General features: G+C 35.3%; 1 protein-coding gene across 1 annotated transcript; it reads right to left on the bottom strand.

Moving 5' to 3' along the window:
• Positions 1 to 10445: 10445 nt before the first annotated feature.
• On the bottom strand, positions 10446 to 13849 carry LOC131012095 (uncharacterized). Its single transcript, XM_057940013.1, has 2 exons — positions 12002 to 13849; positions 10446 to 11957 (listed from the first exon to the last, which is right to left on the bottom strand). Exons 1-2 carry the CDS (start codon positions 13847 to 13849, stop codon positions 10446 to 10448), a joined length of 3360 nt encoding a protein of 1119 aa, XP_057795996.1.
• Between the last annotated feature and the right edge of the window lie 1329 nt (positions 13850 to 15178).

The raw sequence follows: 15178 nt of genomic DNA, 5'->3' as shown, positions 1-15178 counted from the left end.
ATATGTGCACATGTTTGAGTATCTCGTTTGATAACGTGAATACCTTGGTTATCATGGTTTCGATAACGTATGGATTGGTGCAACGTATTGCAACTTGTACATCGAAAGAACAACGATATGTTAAAGAGATGCATAGACACAACTTGTCATTTTATTTTCATTTCGAATTTTCCAGCCTGAAATTAATGTTGGACAATTTTATTGCATCTAGACAGAACCAGGCTGGATTTATATGTGTCGCCTTGTATGTGATTTTCATATGTATACTTGTATTTATTCTGCGTATAAATCCGTTTAGGGCATATATGAGCCTTTGAAATCATGGATTCAATATCATATGGATTGACACAATGTAGCTTGTATATTCGAAAGAACATCAATATGTCGAAGAGATGAATAGATGCAGCTTGTCCTTCTCATCTTCATTTTGTTGTACCAGCCTGGACCGAATGATGGAGAGCTTATTATTTTTTGAGTAAGGCCAAGCTGGACTTTGATTTTCTTTTGGTTATACAAGTTGGACCGGATGTTGGAGAGTTTATTGTTTTTTGAGTAAGGCCAAGCTGGACTTTGATTTTCTTTTGGTTATACAAGTTGGAATCGGCTGACGTTGGCCAACTTGTGATTTTGACTTGGGCAAATTGTGTCCCATCTTGGCGTGTTAGTTGATTTAATGCTTTCATGTAACATGCCGGCTTGGGATTTTTTTTTTTGAAGCAAAATATGGAATCGTAGAGTTGTTGGCTCTAAATTGTCCAAGTCAAGTATTTCCAATTGAAGCAAGTTGGAATTCATTATATTTGGGTCGTACTGACTTCGACCAACTGTGGCTAGTACCATGTGGACATTTGAACAAGTGGCTAATTCTAGCTTTTAAAAAAAAGATAAATATTTACAAACTTTTTGACTATCTCGTTGATTGGTCCAAGCTGGGTGGTTCGTTCAACTGGGATGACTAGAGACCAATGGTCTTGAGTTTCATGTTGTGATGATGTTTCTTTCCTTAATGATACAGGTTGATCTTGTCCGTGTAGAGGAGTCATCATTGGCGACTTGTATCTCGCAAGGTGCTAACGTCGCAGGACAGGCTGAGACACGTCGATTTGAAGTTGGTGGCTGCACTCCGGAGAGTTGCCTACATACCTCTTGCGAGGATCAAGCCAAATGTAGTTCTTGGGCCGGACTGGGCTCCGTAGAGCCATGCTCCGTAGAGTTGCCTACATACCCTTTGACGGGATCAAGCCCGATGTAGTTCCGTCTTGGTGGCGATCCGGGCGGCTAGGTCAGCCTGAGTAGCCACGTGGGGTGCATCAGGAGTTTCAGATTCGTCACAACTATCAGACATGATTGATGCTCGTGTAGAGATCTAAGGAAAGTGCGTTGATTCGCTTGATTGCTAGGGCCCCACGGTGGGCGCCAAATTGTAGAGGCTAAAATCTACAATTGAAGTTGACGTCTGCACGTCCGGATAGATTGGGCACTAGCAACCTGTCAACACAAGAACACGTAAGAGCCCTAGGTTGAGCACCGGGTGGGGGTGTCGACCGTAGAGCCTCCGACGCTCAAGTCAGTAGCGGAATAGCAAAATAGAAAGATAAGCAAATTGAAATAAGAGAGAAAGGCAGGCTGGAGTGTGCGGTTACTCCAGGCTGTAAGCGGCGTCGGAGGGTGGAAACGGTGACAGTGTGTCGTGATAATTGAATATGGGAGGCGGAGATAGGCCAAGTTGGCTAGGCGGCGGAGTAGAGAGAGTTTAAGAAGTAGAGAGCAAGTACAATTTTTTTCGTCCCCTTTTATGATCTAGTCTGGATGTTTATATAGGAGACATCCAGCCGCTAGGGTTTTTACAGCCTGGCCCCGTCAAAACCCTCATCCATCCGGTTGTTGCGATTTGGCCGGGATCATGAAGATTCCCTTCTGACTGCGTCAGCTTGATGGAAGACGTTTTTTTTAGGGTTTGACGGCTGGGAGACGTTTTCTAGGGTTTTGACGGCTAGGTCTTATAACTTCGTCAATCCAGGTCGGCTATAACCCTTGGGCCGCATGCGATATATCCAGCTTGGTTGTGGATTTAAGTCGATCTATAGCTTTTCGGGCTAGACGGACCAGTCCGTTTGACTAGTTGAGCTTTTTAGGATTGTGCCAAACTGACAAACTAGCTTGGTGGGCATAGGCCGAATGCAGCCCGACTGTTTAGGCAATTTGGACCGAAAGTGGATAGTCAACCTGGGTCGGTTCAGGTTGATCCTGTGATAAGTATAATTTCACTTATTGGGCTAGACGACAAGTTTTCTTAAGTAATTGGGCCAACCTGTTAATGATCCAAGCTGGTCCGAGGTTTGTCGGGCTAGACTGACCGGGTTTGTTCGGCTCATTAGTCCATCTTGGAATGTTAATTGGGCTTGAGCCAAGTTGACGAATTTTGCCCACTACACTATACTAGGAAACGTTTAAACTAAAACATTGAAAAAGTAATTACTTCATGAAATCACGAATACTAATAATATACGGAGCAAGAAATATCTTATAGGGGACCAACTAATAACAACATACAAAAAAAAGCATCTTAAAAAATAATTAGAAGGCCAACGAGGCCTTGCCGAAGTAGAGGCATTTAAAAATTCTCATTTGTGAGAGGTCTTGGGTTTAATCCCGCCTACATGCGGTATTGTTTTTCCTCTTGAGTGTGGTGTAATTTTTCCACTGTGTATAATTGATTATATTCAGATACCTCTTCTAATTCTAATTCAAAAATAAATAAGTTAGAAGTGATTAATATTTTTAATAGAATTGTAATATTATCATAATTACATCATAACATTGAAAAAAAGGACCGACAGAAGACTAATAATTATTTATTGACACAGAAAAAAAAAATCGTCCTAGAGAAACTTTCGCTGTCGAAATATTAAACTGTAAAAGTTAACAAAAAGTCTCCAATTAACTAATATCATACATTATTTTATTTCATAATTTATTTGTATACACACACCGACTGATTATATGTATTAAATCATAGAGATAAAACGGCGCCGTATCAAAATTTAAGAGGTTATCAAATGGTGTTTGTTTTAGTCTCCGAGTCAATTTCACGTGGGTTTGATTTTTCAAAATTTAATAAAGATGTGAATTTTGATAATAGCGACAGCTTGACTACTCTCCAATTATTGAACACAATGAGTCCACAGCTTTGGGCCTAACATTTTTGACGTTTCAATTCGCATAAATTGTGGAAAAGAGTTTGACACGATGCTATGTCTAAAAATAAGTACGTATTTTGGAAGACTTCAATAAAATTGAAAGATCATTTTCAATTTGCTACGAGTGCTTGTGTGAATATAAATAAGAGGTTTAATTGAAGTTAGAAGTGTAGCTATTGTTTTCTTTGTTATTTTGTGACTATTTCGACTATTTCACGAGTTAATGAATGTGACACCATCTTCGTCAGTTTATTCTATTTTTACAACAAATTTTGCACCAAACTAACATAGTGCACTTTATTCTATAACAGAATATGAGTGTTGCAGAATATTCTTTTTTACTAGTATTTGTTTAGTCCTAATAATATGTCGAACTTTTTTTGTTTAATCTTAATGCATTACATATTTTTATCTTTAGTTATATTATATAGTTTTGTTGGACATGAATGAATACTAGTAGTATTATATTATTTAATCTTATCATTCTGCAAAACTTATTCAAATAAATTAATGCAAAATAAAATTTCTAGCACAATCCACTCCTACAAGGCTAATAACTTGAGCTCTATATCACTTAAATCTATAAATAAATGTAGACAACAGTTAATTAATGCACCAATAAAAATATTCATACACTTTTTTTTTCCCTTGAGTTGATCAATATTCATGCTCTTAAGAAAGATAATACTCCGAATACTTTAAAAAATAATATCACAAAAATTTATCCCAAATACTCTAATGTCAATAGCCGTCTAAAGTTGTAGTAGTTGTATCCTAATCGTTTTTGGCTTTCCAAATGCAGCAAAAAATCGTTTTTGAAAATGTACAGTGCAATAAAAACTGCAAGTTGAAAACATGCATGAGGACTTCATGTAAAAGAAGTCACCAAAAATGTAGTTAATCAAGAAGGGCTAAACTCCCCTAAAAAAGGACTAAACTATATTTTGGAGAATTTAATTAATAGAGACACAAGGATCGATCATAACTCCAAAAAAAAACAGGATCGATCAAGAATTTTGTATTGGTGAGAGTCCCGTTCATGATTTTCAATTACAAATTCGATTATTCTACTAGCCGGATCATCTAAGGAGATTGTAAATGACATGCATTATTTTATGTTATACTCCCTTGTACACGAAAAATAATTATCACAATTTTCGTTTTAATCCGTTCACAAAAAAAAATTGCTACTTTTATTTATAGTAGTAAGGTGCATACAACTCAATTCATGTTTAATTAAAGTGAGATTTTTTTACTTTACTAACAATTCTACTCATATTTTATTAAAATTTGTATCGTTCATAATGTAACAATTTTTTTTTAGACGAGGGGATTATATTTTTTTATTATGGTACGTTTACTTTGATGGAAAAGGAGAGAATATATATATTTTCACCATTTTCCCATCATTTTCACATGTTTACTATAAATAGAAAATTTTCTCCGAACAAGGTGAAATATTCTCTCGCGCAGCTTTTTTTCACTCATTTTCTCTCTAATGTTGGATAATATTATATTTGGGTAGTGGTGTGAAAATATTTTCCAACGTTTTATTCACTCATTTCCAACAAAGTAAACAAGTATAGGATAAACGTAGCATATAACAAAAAAAATTATCTTAAATTAACATATGATAAAACGGGAAGGAAATATAATATTTTATGATCTTTATTTATTCATCATTTTATAATTAATTAAAAATTCGAAATCAAAATAAATGCATCCTTATTATATAAAATAGTAATAAAAAAGTCAAATATAAGTTGATCACAAAATATAGAGGTTGGGACATAGCATGAGGTCTATGTTATCCGGCCTCCATTCTTTCTGTATTCGCACATGTATGGTCATCCACTCTACTCTTTAGTTGACTTTGGAGTCCATGATTTACAAAATCTTACATTCTCGAAAATTCGAAATTACAAGGATAATAAAATAAATATGCTCGAAATTTGAAAGATTCTAATTTCCAATGGAGATTCCATCAAAATTATGATTTATGTTTTTTGAGAATTAAAATTATGATTTATGTTACTCCCTTCATCCCACAAATCTTGAGTCACTTTCATTTTTCGGCCGTTCCACGAATTTTGAGTCATTTCCTTATATGATAAAAAAAAATTCCTTAACACACTAAATACTACTCCCTCCGTCCCGCCGAGCTTGAGGCGTTTCTTTTGGGTACGAGAATTAAAAAGTTGTAGATTAGTGTTTTAAGTGTGTAGTATAAAAATGATAAAGTAGGAGAGAGAAGGTAATAAGGGGTATAATTAGTTTTGTAAATTAGTGCTTTAAATTGCCTAATTTTTGCCAAAAAAGGAAATGACTCAAACTCGGCGAGACAACTCGAAAAGGAATACGACTCAAGCTCGATGAGACGGATGGAGTATTTTCTTAATTTTTGTGCCGAAAAAAATTGATTCAATATTCGCAGGACGGAGGCAGTATGTGGTTTTATTCACTACAAGAAAACTGGTCGAACACCGACGGATATTACCGATGGACTATTTTCCGTCGGTAGATACCGACGGATCACCGACGGACCGTCATCCGGCAACATCGCCGGAGCCGACATCTATTTCCGATGAAAATTCGGTATTTTTTATTTTAATAATTATTTTTATTTTTTACCGACGGATCAAATTCCGTCGAAAAATTGGATAATTTCAAATTTAATAATTATTTTTATGTTTTACCGACGGAATATTCCGTCGGTAAATGATAAATATTATTATTTGTATTTTTATTTGTTTTTTTAGTTTTTTATTTATTTTAAATTATTTTTAAAATTAGTATCGACGGAAAAAGTCCGTCGGTAAAAATTAATTTTTTATTATTTTTTATTTTTTTTATTTTAAATTATTTTTAATTAATTTTCTATATTATTATTATTTTTAAATTATTGAAAATATTTTAAAATTGATAGTTATTTTTAGCAATAATATTTTCTCTTTTTAATAAACGATAATATTAATTTTTTTTATTATCTCAAATTCGATCATATATTTACCGTCATTCTTTCGCCCGACACCACAAGTTTTATATATCATCTCGACATATTCTAAGGTTATGAATAAATGATATTGTATATTGAAATAGAGTTTCAATGAATTAATAGGTGCTAGTTATATCAATAATACGCATGTTCTCTACTGGCAACCACTCGAAAGAAACTTCAAGGTTAAGCGTGCTTGACTCAGAGCACTAGTAAGATGGGTGACCCACTGGGAAATTGGTCAAATCATATGCAATTAAGTTCAAAATATATTAGAAATACGAAATACTTGTAGGATACGAAGATAAGTTGATATAAAAAAAATCGAAAATTAATAATTAATTTACCGACGGAATTTTTCGTCGGTAAACGCGCCACCTACCACGGCCAATGCCGGCGTCGGAGACTTACCGACGGAGATGTCCGTCGGTAATCCGCCGGTGCCCACCGATAAATAGAAAAAATCCGTCGGTAAATCATTTACCGACGAGTGTTTCAACGACGGGTGAAATTCGTCGGTATTTCTATTTACCGACGGAATTTTGATGCTTACCGACGGAATATTCCGCCGGTGTTCAGCCAGATTCTGGTTGTGATTCGTTGCAAGTTTCATCGACAAATTCGATTGTATAAAAAAGCACATTAATTATGGACACTTTTATTATACTCCTCATTTTAATCACTAGTCTCGCGGGACGGAGGCAGTATATGGTTTTATTCACTACAAGAAAATTGATCGAACACCGACGGATATTACCGACGGACTATTTTTCGTCGGTAGATACCGACGGACCGTCATCCGGCAACATCGCCGGAGCCGGCATCTATTTTCGATGAAAATTCGGTATTTTCGATTTTAATAATTATTTTTATTTTTTACCGATAGATCAAATTCCGTCGAAAAATTGGGTAATTTCGAATTTAATAATTATTTTTATGTTTTACCGACGGAATATTCCGCCAGTAAATGATAAATATTATTATTTGTATTTTTATTTGTGTTTTTAGTTTTTTATTTATTTTAAATTATTTTTAAAATTAGCACCGACGGATAAAGTCCGTCGGTAAAAATTAATTTTTTATTTTTTATATTTTAAATTATTTTTAATTAATTTTCTATATTATTATTATTTTTAAATTATTGAAAATATTCTAAAATTGATAGTTATTTTTAGCAATAATATTTTCTCTTTTTAATAAACGATAATATTAATTTTTTTTATTATCTCAAATTCGATCATATATTTACCGTCATTCTTTCGCCCGGCACCACAAGTTTTAGATATCATCTCGACATATTCTAAGGTTATGAATAAATGATATTGTATATTGAAATAGAATTTAAATGAATTAATAGGTGCTAGTTATATCAATAATACGTGTGTTCTCTACTGGCAAGTGGCAACCACTCGAAAGAAACTTCAAGGTTAAAGCGTGCTTGACTCAGAGCACTAGTAAGATGGGTGACCCACTGGGAAGTTGGTCAAATCATATGCAATTAAGTTTAAAATCTTTATATATAAAAAAAACAAAGTAAATGTAATTTAATTCAATTACAAGGGTGTAATTGGAATTTGAGTGGAAAAATTATAAATCAAATTTGCCTAAGACCATGTTTATCGGTTGAAAAAATCAACCAGGTCACATTGCCATGTCATTAAAGTGGGGCAAAAGAAAATTAAGAATTAAAAGTGGCAAAAGGGAGGTGGTCGACCTATGCAAAAAACCGACCTCCCTTGGTCTCTCTCTCTCCCCTTATCTCAGCCATTGAGAACATGACACTTGTCAACATATAATTGGTTCAGTAGATTTTATTTAGATAATTGATAAAAACTATAATATCTTTTATATAAAATATTAAAAAATAATAATAATTATACCAAAATTTATATTTTTTCGTTCTCTTTAAATAGAGACCACTCTTGCTATATTTCAACACACTTTCAAGTTCTTCTATTTTCATTCTCTATATATAACATCTAGTGTTTCTTTTTCTATTTTTCAATGGATCGAAGCAATAATTCTTTCTTCAACTCTCAAAATTTCAACCCCTCCCAAGACTATTATCCAAATCTTGCTGATATTCCAAGCTCCAATGAATTCCCAGAGTTTGATTATGCTATGAATTCAGAATTCTCGCAGAATCCTACTGATTCTCCTATTTCTGAATATCACCAAACCTCTGAAAATTTTTCTGAAAATTTTTCTGCAAACCCTTCCAACAATGCGCAAAGTTGGACTGATATAGAAGATATATCACTAATGTCTGCTTGGTGCTTTGTCAGTAACAATCCAATTGTTGGCACTAACCGAAATAGTAAGTCGTTTTGGAAAACTGTTGCAGATATGTATGAGCAAAGTCGAGCAGATAATCCAGAAATTGGAGGTCGAAGGAGCGTGGAATCATTGAGGAACCGTTACAAACGCCTCAACAAAAACGTACCATAATAAGTCGTTTTATTAGTTTGTTATTTTTTGTATTTTAGTTTTTTATAATATTTTAATTTATATTTAATATTATTAAAATTATTACGAATAAAAATAATAATAAAATAATTATAAAATTATGTTGTGGTTGGGTGGTTGGATGGTTGGGGTGGTCATTGATAAATGAACAAAAATAGAGGTGGTTGGGTTGGGATGAATATTAGTGATGTGGAAGAGAGAGAAATTAATTAAATATTAAAGATGGTTGGATGGTTGGGTGGTTGGATGGTTGCTGATAAACATGGACTAAAAAGCGGACAGGGCCCACATCTTCAAAAGCACGAAGTCCTGTCAATTAATTGTTTCCCTTTTACAATTAACATGATATTTAGATAATGCAAAATATAAGAGAAACAATATATTATCGGTGTATGATATATAATTGTTTTATCATTACGAATTTGTATTAATAGTAAGCTTACATAATAATAATAATAATATGTTTATTAAATTTATTCTACATAAAAATAAAAATTGAATATTTTTTCATATAATAAAATATCTACTATTATATATTATATTTTTAAAAATATATAACTTAATATTCTGTAATATGTGGGATGTATTTTTAGAACAAATGAGTAGAGGGTAATATTTTAATTCCTATTATATTTATTTTTTACACAAAGCACTATTTTACTGTTTTTATTTGGTTTCATATTGGATAATATATGCATATGATGAAAGGTCATGAAAATTCATTTAATTTGATATACAATGAATTTAAAATAAATAAATAAATTATAATTATATATCAATCAAATAAAATATTTTTTATTTTTTATTTATATTTTTTTATATGATCGCATGTTTAGATTTTTCTTTAAGTTTGCTTTTCTTATTTTCTCCATTTCTTTTTATTTATGATATTTTGATTTATTATATTATGTATTTCTATTTATTTTATGTATAAACTTTTTAATAAAACAAAATAACATTACTACCAAAAGACATCAAATTATATATTATAGTTTATTTTGTGAAAGAAATTACAAAATAACCACATTACAAAAGGATGTTTGTAAAGGTTCTTTAAATAATAATAACAATGTATATATTTTTGTTAAATCCATTAATCACTTATTTAGAGCAAATGGTATTAAATTAATTATAAATAATAATCTAGCAACAAGTAAATTACCTTGAGTTTAACTATCTAATGCTCAAACTTATTAAATTGCGATTTTATAAAAAGAAGAAAAGCAAAAACCTAAGAACCCTTGAAAGCACAAGAAAGCAGACAAGGGCCGAGCCTCGTTAAAACCTCTCTAAGGAAAACCCAAAGGGAAAAACCTTAGAAAGGAAAAAGAGTACCCGTCTAAGACAGAAACCAGCACGAGGAAAAGAGCGGAGATGGGACCGCTTCCAGAACTCCGGCCTAACCATCGTCCTGAAGCAGACCCGGCTCATTCCCCTAACCAAAAAGATCCTCAAAACAAGACCACATAAGACAAACAAGATCAGACCATCCCCAAGACGCGAGAAAAACCAAAAAAAACCGAAAAACAAAACAGCTCAGACTCAACATAAAAATAAAACAGCAGCAAAACAAACCAAAAGGCAGCTCCACCATCATCAACGAAGGAAACGGTGGAAGCAAAGACCAAACCAAAGATCTTGCCACAAAACTCCTGTCGCTGGCGAAAACAATGCCACGACGCAACCAACGGAATTCGACTCCATATGACCCAGTTTCTAGCGCACCAGAAAACTGAAAAAGACCATATGGAACATTCCAACAACACCAGCCCCAAAGCAAACCATCAGCGCATACGAGTATGACTGTGAGTAGCCATATCAAGTTGCACAGCATCCTTAATCTCCTCAATAGCATAAGGCCACCAGCCTTCGTCTCTACTATAGTTTGCCATAATATCAGCAACTTTGTTTCCCTCCCGATAAATGTGAGAAATCTGAAGAGTGAAATCAGGAAGGAGACGAAGAACCTTATTCCATAGAGCAATGAAGCGCCAAGGCACAGCGGTAGAGCACTCATGCAGCAGATGAACAATGTACGTAGAATCGGATTCGACCCATAAATGAAGCCAGCCCCGATCATGGGCAATAAGAATGGCTTTAATAACCGCAAGAAGCTCCGCTTCAAAGGCAAAACCAACGCCACCCTTATAATGAAAACAACCACGAACCCAATTAAAGTTATCACGGAAGACACCACCAGCCGCAATATTACTAGGAGCTCCCATTGCAGAACCATCCGTGTTAACTTTAATCCAAGGAGGCACCGGAGGCCACCAATGCACATCGATGAAGGCCGGTGGAGGGGCAGCACGAGTAGCAACGCCAAGCGATCTGAGAATAGTATAATCTTTCCAAGAGTTGTTCATATGACCAAGATTAAAGTTATTCTCCATCTCTTTAAAAGCAACTTTGACAAAATGGGTGATCCGCCTTCGGTCAAAACATTTATTATCAAAGATGCAAGAGTTCCTCTGAGTCCAAATCGCCCATAAAATAGCGATGATGCCAGCTCGCCAAAAACTGTCCAGCTGAGAACTGAACTTGTAACCCCAGGCCCTAACCAAGAAACTATGCATATCAGCAGCATTAGCAGCCTCAGAAAGCTGAAACCAACTCAAGAACTCAATCCAAATGGGTCTAACACATCCGCAAGACCATAAAACATGGTCCATAGTTTCTCCCGAGGAGAAACAAAAGACACAATGATTGGGCATGATCATACCATATCTAATCAAGCGATCGTAGGTAGGAAGACGATCATGAAGAACCCGCCAGCAGACTAAAGAACGCTTAACCGGAATATAAGGCTTCCAAATCCAAGATCCCCAGCAAACACGAGGGAAACGATGGCAGTGATTAGCAAAAGCAAGAGCAGCAGTGACCGTGCCATGCAGAGAGGGCTTCCAGTAACGAGTGTCAGACCCCTCGCCAATAGGAAGCACCAAAATATCACCAACAATCTCGGGGAAAGCATTAATAAAGTCTTGGGTGAAATGCCACACCCCATCATAGAAATAGTCAGCAACAGAATGTTCTAGCAAATCAAGAACATAAAGAGGAACCTTGCATTTCTCAGAAATTTTGTAACCCAGCCAGTCATCACACCAGAAATTCGTGGTCGTGCCGTCACCAATAAAGCTGTAGGAATTCTCCACCAAATCACTCACCTCATCCTTGAGACCAAGCCAAACAGACGAAGAGATCGAATCACATCTCACTTGGCTGAAAGTGTCCAAGTATCGGTCATGTAAAATAGGAAACCCGAAACCCTTGCCACAGATAATCTTCCACGCCATCTTCATCAAAAAACACCTGTTCATTAAAGAGAAAGAACGAATACCAAGCCCCCCTCCTCCTTAATGGCACAAACACGGCTCCAGCTCACCGAACAAGAAGGCGTCTTTCTAACATCACCCGTCCAAATGAAGTTGCGGCACTTATCATCCAAATCTTTCAGCAAAGATCTCGGCCATTTGTACACCATCATAGAGTGCGTGATCGAACTCTGAATCACCGACTTAACCAGACACAGACGACCCGCCATAGAAAGAAGCCGCCCACGCCATCTAGAAAACTTGGCAAGAATCCGATCATGAATCGGCCTGAAGTATGAAGCACGGACACGCCCATCAAAGATCGGAACCCCCAAATAAGTGAAGGGGGCCACACCATTCACAAAATTCAAATCTCTCAGGATTGAACGCTTCGTCACAGCATGAACTTTAGCAGAGAAATAAATATGAGACTTCTCACTGCTACAAGTTTGCCCAGAAATCCAACTATAGTAATCCAGAATTTTCTTGATCGTCTTCGCATTCCGAACAGAGGCCTTACAGAAAACCAAAATATCATCAGCATAAAGGAGGTGCGTCGGAAAAAACTGCGACCGAGTCATAGTCATGGGAGTAAGATGACCAGAAGTAACACAGTTACGAAAGAGAGCACTCAGAACATCCTCAGCAATCCCAAAGAGGATAGGAGAAAGAGGGTCTCCCTGCCTCACTCCACGCGAACAACCAAAATACCCGTAAAGCTTCCCATTATAAAGAATGGAAAGCCGGGCAGAGGTAAGAATGATCCTGATCCAATCAATAAATCTCACATCAAAACCCATAACCTTAAGGACATTCATCAGAAAACCCCAACGAAGAGTATCAAAAGCTTTGCGGATGTCAATTTTGCAAGCCATATTCTGTCCTCTGCCCGTACGCTTCATGCAATTAAAACCTTCAGATCCCATCAGAATGCAATCGTGAATGGAGCGGCCACTGATAAACCCAAATTGATTCTGAGAAACATAGAAATCCGCAATCCTACTGAGCCTCGAGGCCAACACTTTCGAGATAATCTTAAACAGAAAATTGGAAAGAACAATCGGCCTAAGGTCAGAAACAGAAATGACATTCTCTTTCTTCGGAATAAGAATGAGAGTGCTGGAATTGCATCCCGACGGAAGGTAAGACTTCCTAAAAAAAGCATGAACAGCAGCCCAAATATCATGCTTAATAATCTCCCATCCAACCTGAAAAAACTTCCCAGAGAAACCATCAGGTCCAGGCGAGCTATCACTATCCATGCTAAAGACCGCAGCAGTAATCTCCTCGTCCGAAGGAATAGCCGAAAGGACCGCATTATGTTCATCAGAAATAACAGGGTCAATAACAGCCTCAATCGCCTCAATACCAACATCAGAGCCACTATCCTCAGTAAAGAGAGTGGTGAAGTAATCAACAATATGCTCACCTATCCTGTCCTGGTTTGATTCTCTGGTCCCATCAATCATAAGCTGCGAAATCACCCTAGGTTTATGCTTATAGCGAAGCGTAGCATGAAAAAAGGCAGTATTCCTGTCCCCATCCTTAAGCCATGAGACGCGGCTTTTTTGCTGGAGCAAGCAGCTTTTACGAGTCAGAGCAACATTAATTTTAGCCTGAGCTTGAACCTCCTTTTCAAACAACTCATCCGTATAGCCCTGAAGAGAAATTCTCATCTGAATATCCATCAACTCTCTTTGAGTTTCATCCACCAAAGCATCAACGTTGCCAAAAACGTTCTTATTCCAATTTTTCAGCTCCTTCTTAAGCCGTTTAAGCTTAAACATAACCTTATAAATCGGACACAGAACCCCAGTTTCTTGGCTCCAAGAACCCTCCACTAATGCATGAAAAGTCGGATGCATCGCCCACATGTTTAAAAATCTGAAAAACCTATGTCTGGTTTGGGGCGGTAAACTGCACTGAAAAATAATCGGAGAATGATCAGAAGTTACCCTAGCCAAGTTCAAAGTATGAACAGAGTGCCACAAAGAGGAGAACGACTCAGAGTATAAAGCACGATCAAGAAAAGACTCCACATGTCGAGGCATAAAACGACGTTATCTAATGCTCAAACTAAATAGCACATGTTTATTTCAAAATTGGAAAAGAACAAATGAATTCACTTATCAAATCAACAGTTAAGATATAATAAATTGTGATTTTTTTTTTGTTTGCATAGATTATTTTCTTTTTTGCATGCAAATATCTTTTGAATGAAATATCATAATGTATATTAAATAGTAACAGTTTATGAAAATAGGTTTAATTAAATATACAATATTTATGAATTGAATTAGTTATGATAATTAAAATTTTCAACATATTATTTGAATGAAATAACTTTTTATTTTTTTATTTTTCTTATATATATATATATATTATTTGATTTGACTATTAATTATAATTTTGAATTTGAAAGTAGTTGTTAATTTGGTTTATATCATTAGCAACTTATTATATAAGTGATACTATATCTATATATAAACAAATGTTATATATTTGCATAAGTTACATTGGTTATATTAAAATATTAGATCAATTTGCAAATAATAAATTTGATTTTAAAATTAATTCTTTTTAGGTTATACACTAACTATTTTTATTAAAATTTGTATCATCTTTTTCTAGGACTATTTTTTGTGGACGAAGAAAATATAAAATATACAATATCACCGCGCATAGCGCGGGAGATACACTAGTATATTAGAAATACGAAATACTTGTAGGATACGATGATAGGTTGATATAAAAAAAATCGAAAATTAATAATTAATTTACCGACGGAGATGTCCGTCGATAATCCGTCGGTGCCCACCGATGAATAGAAAAAATCTGTCGGTAAATCATTTACCGACGTATGCAATTAAGTTCAAAATATATTAGAAATACGAAATACTTGTAGGATACGAAGATAGGTTGATATAAAAAAAATCGAAAATTAATAATTAATTTACCCACAGAATTTTTCGTCGGTAAACGCGCCACCTACCATGGCCAACGCCATCTCCGTCGGTAATCCGTCGGTAAATGATTTACCGACGAGCGTTTCAACGACGGGTGAAATTCGTCAGTAATCCGTCGGTATCTCTATTTACCGACGGAATTTTGATGTTTACCGACGGAATATTCCGTCAGTGTTCAGCCAGATTCTGGTTGTGATTCGTTGCAAGTTTCATCAACAAATTCGATTGTATAAAAAA

The sequence above is a fragment of the Salvia miltiorrhiza genome, chromosome 1 (assembly GCF_028751815.1).
Source record: "Salvia miltiorrhiza cultivar Shanhuang (shh) chromosome 1, IMPLAD_Smil_shh, whole genome shotgun sequence".
In the NCBI taxonomy this organism is placed as follows: domain Eukaryota; kingdom Viridiplantae; phylum Streptophyta; class Magnoliopsida; order Lamiales; family Lamiaceae; genus Salvia; species Salvia miltiorrhiza.
The sequence above is the reverse complement of the archived record's forward strand: the minus strand, read 5'-3'. Positions and strand labels throughout refer to the sequence as shown.

Coding starts and splice junctions, on each gene's coding strand:
- LOC131012095 (XM_057940013.1), bottom strand. CDS start 13,849: ATGTGGGCGATGCATCCGACTTTTCATGCATTAGTGGAGGGTTCTTGG. Junction 11,958..12,001: donor TTAAGGAGGAGGGGGGCTTG/GTATTCGTTCTT, acceptor TTTTTGATGAAG/ATGGCGTGGAAGATTATCTG.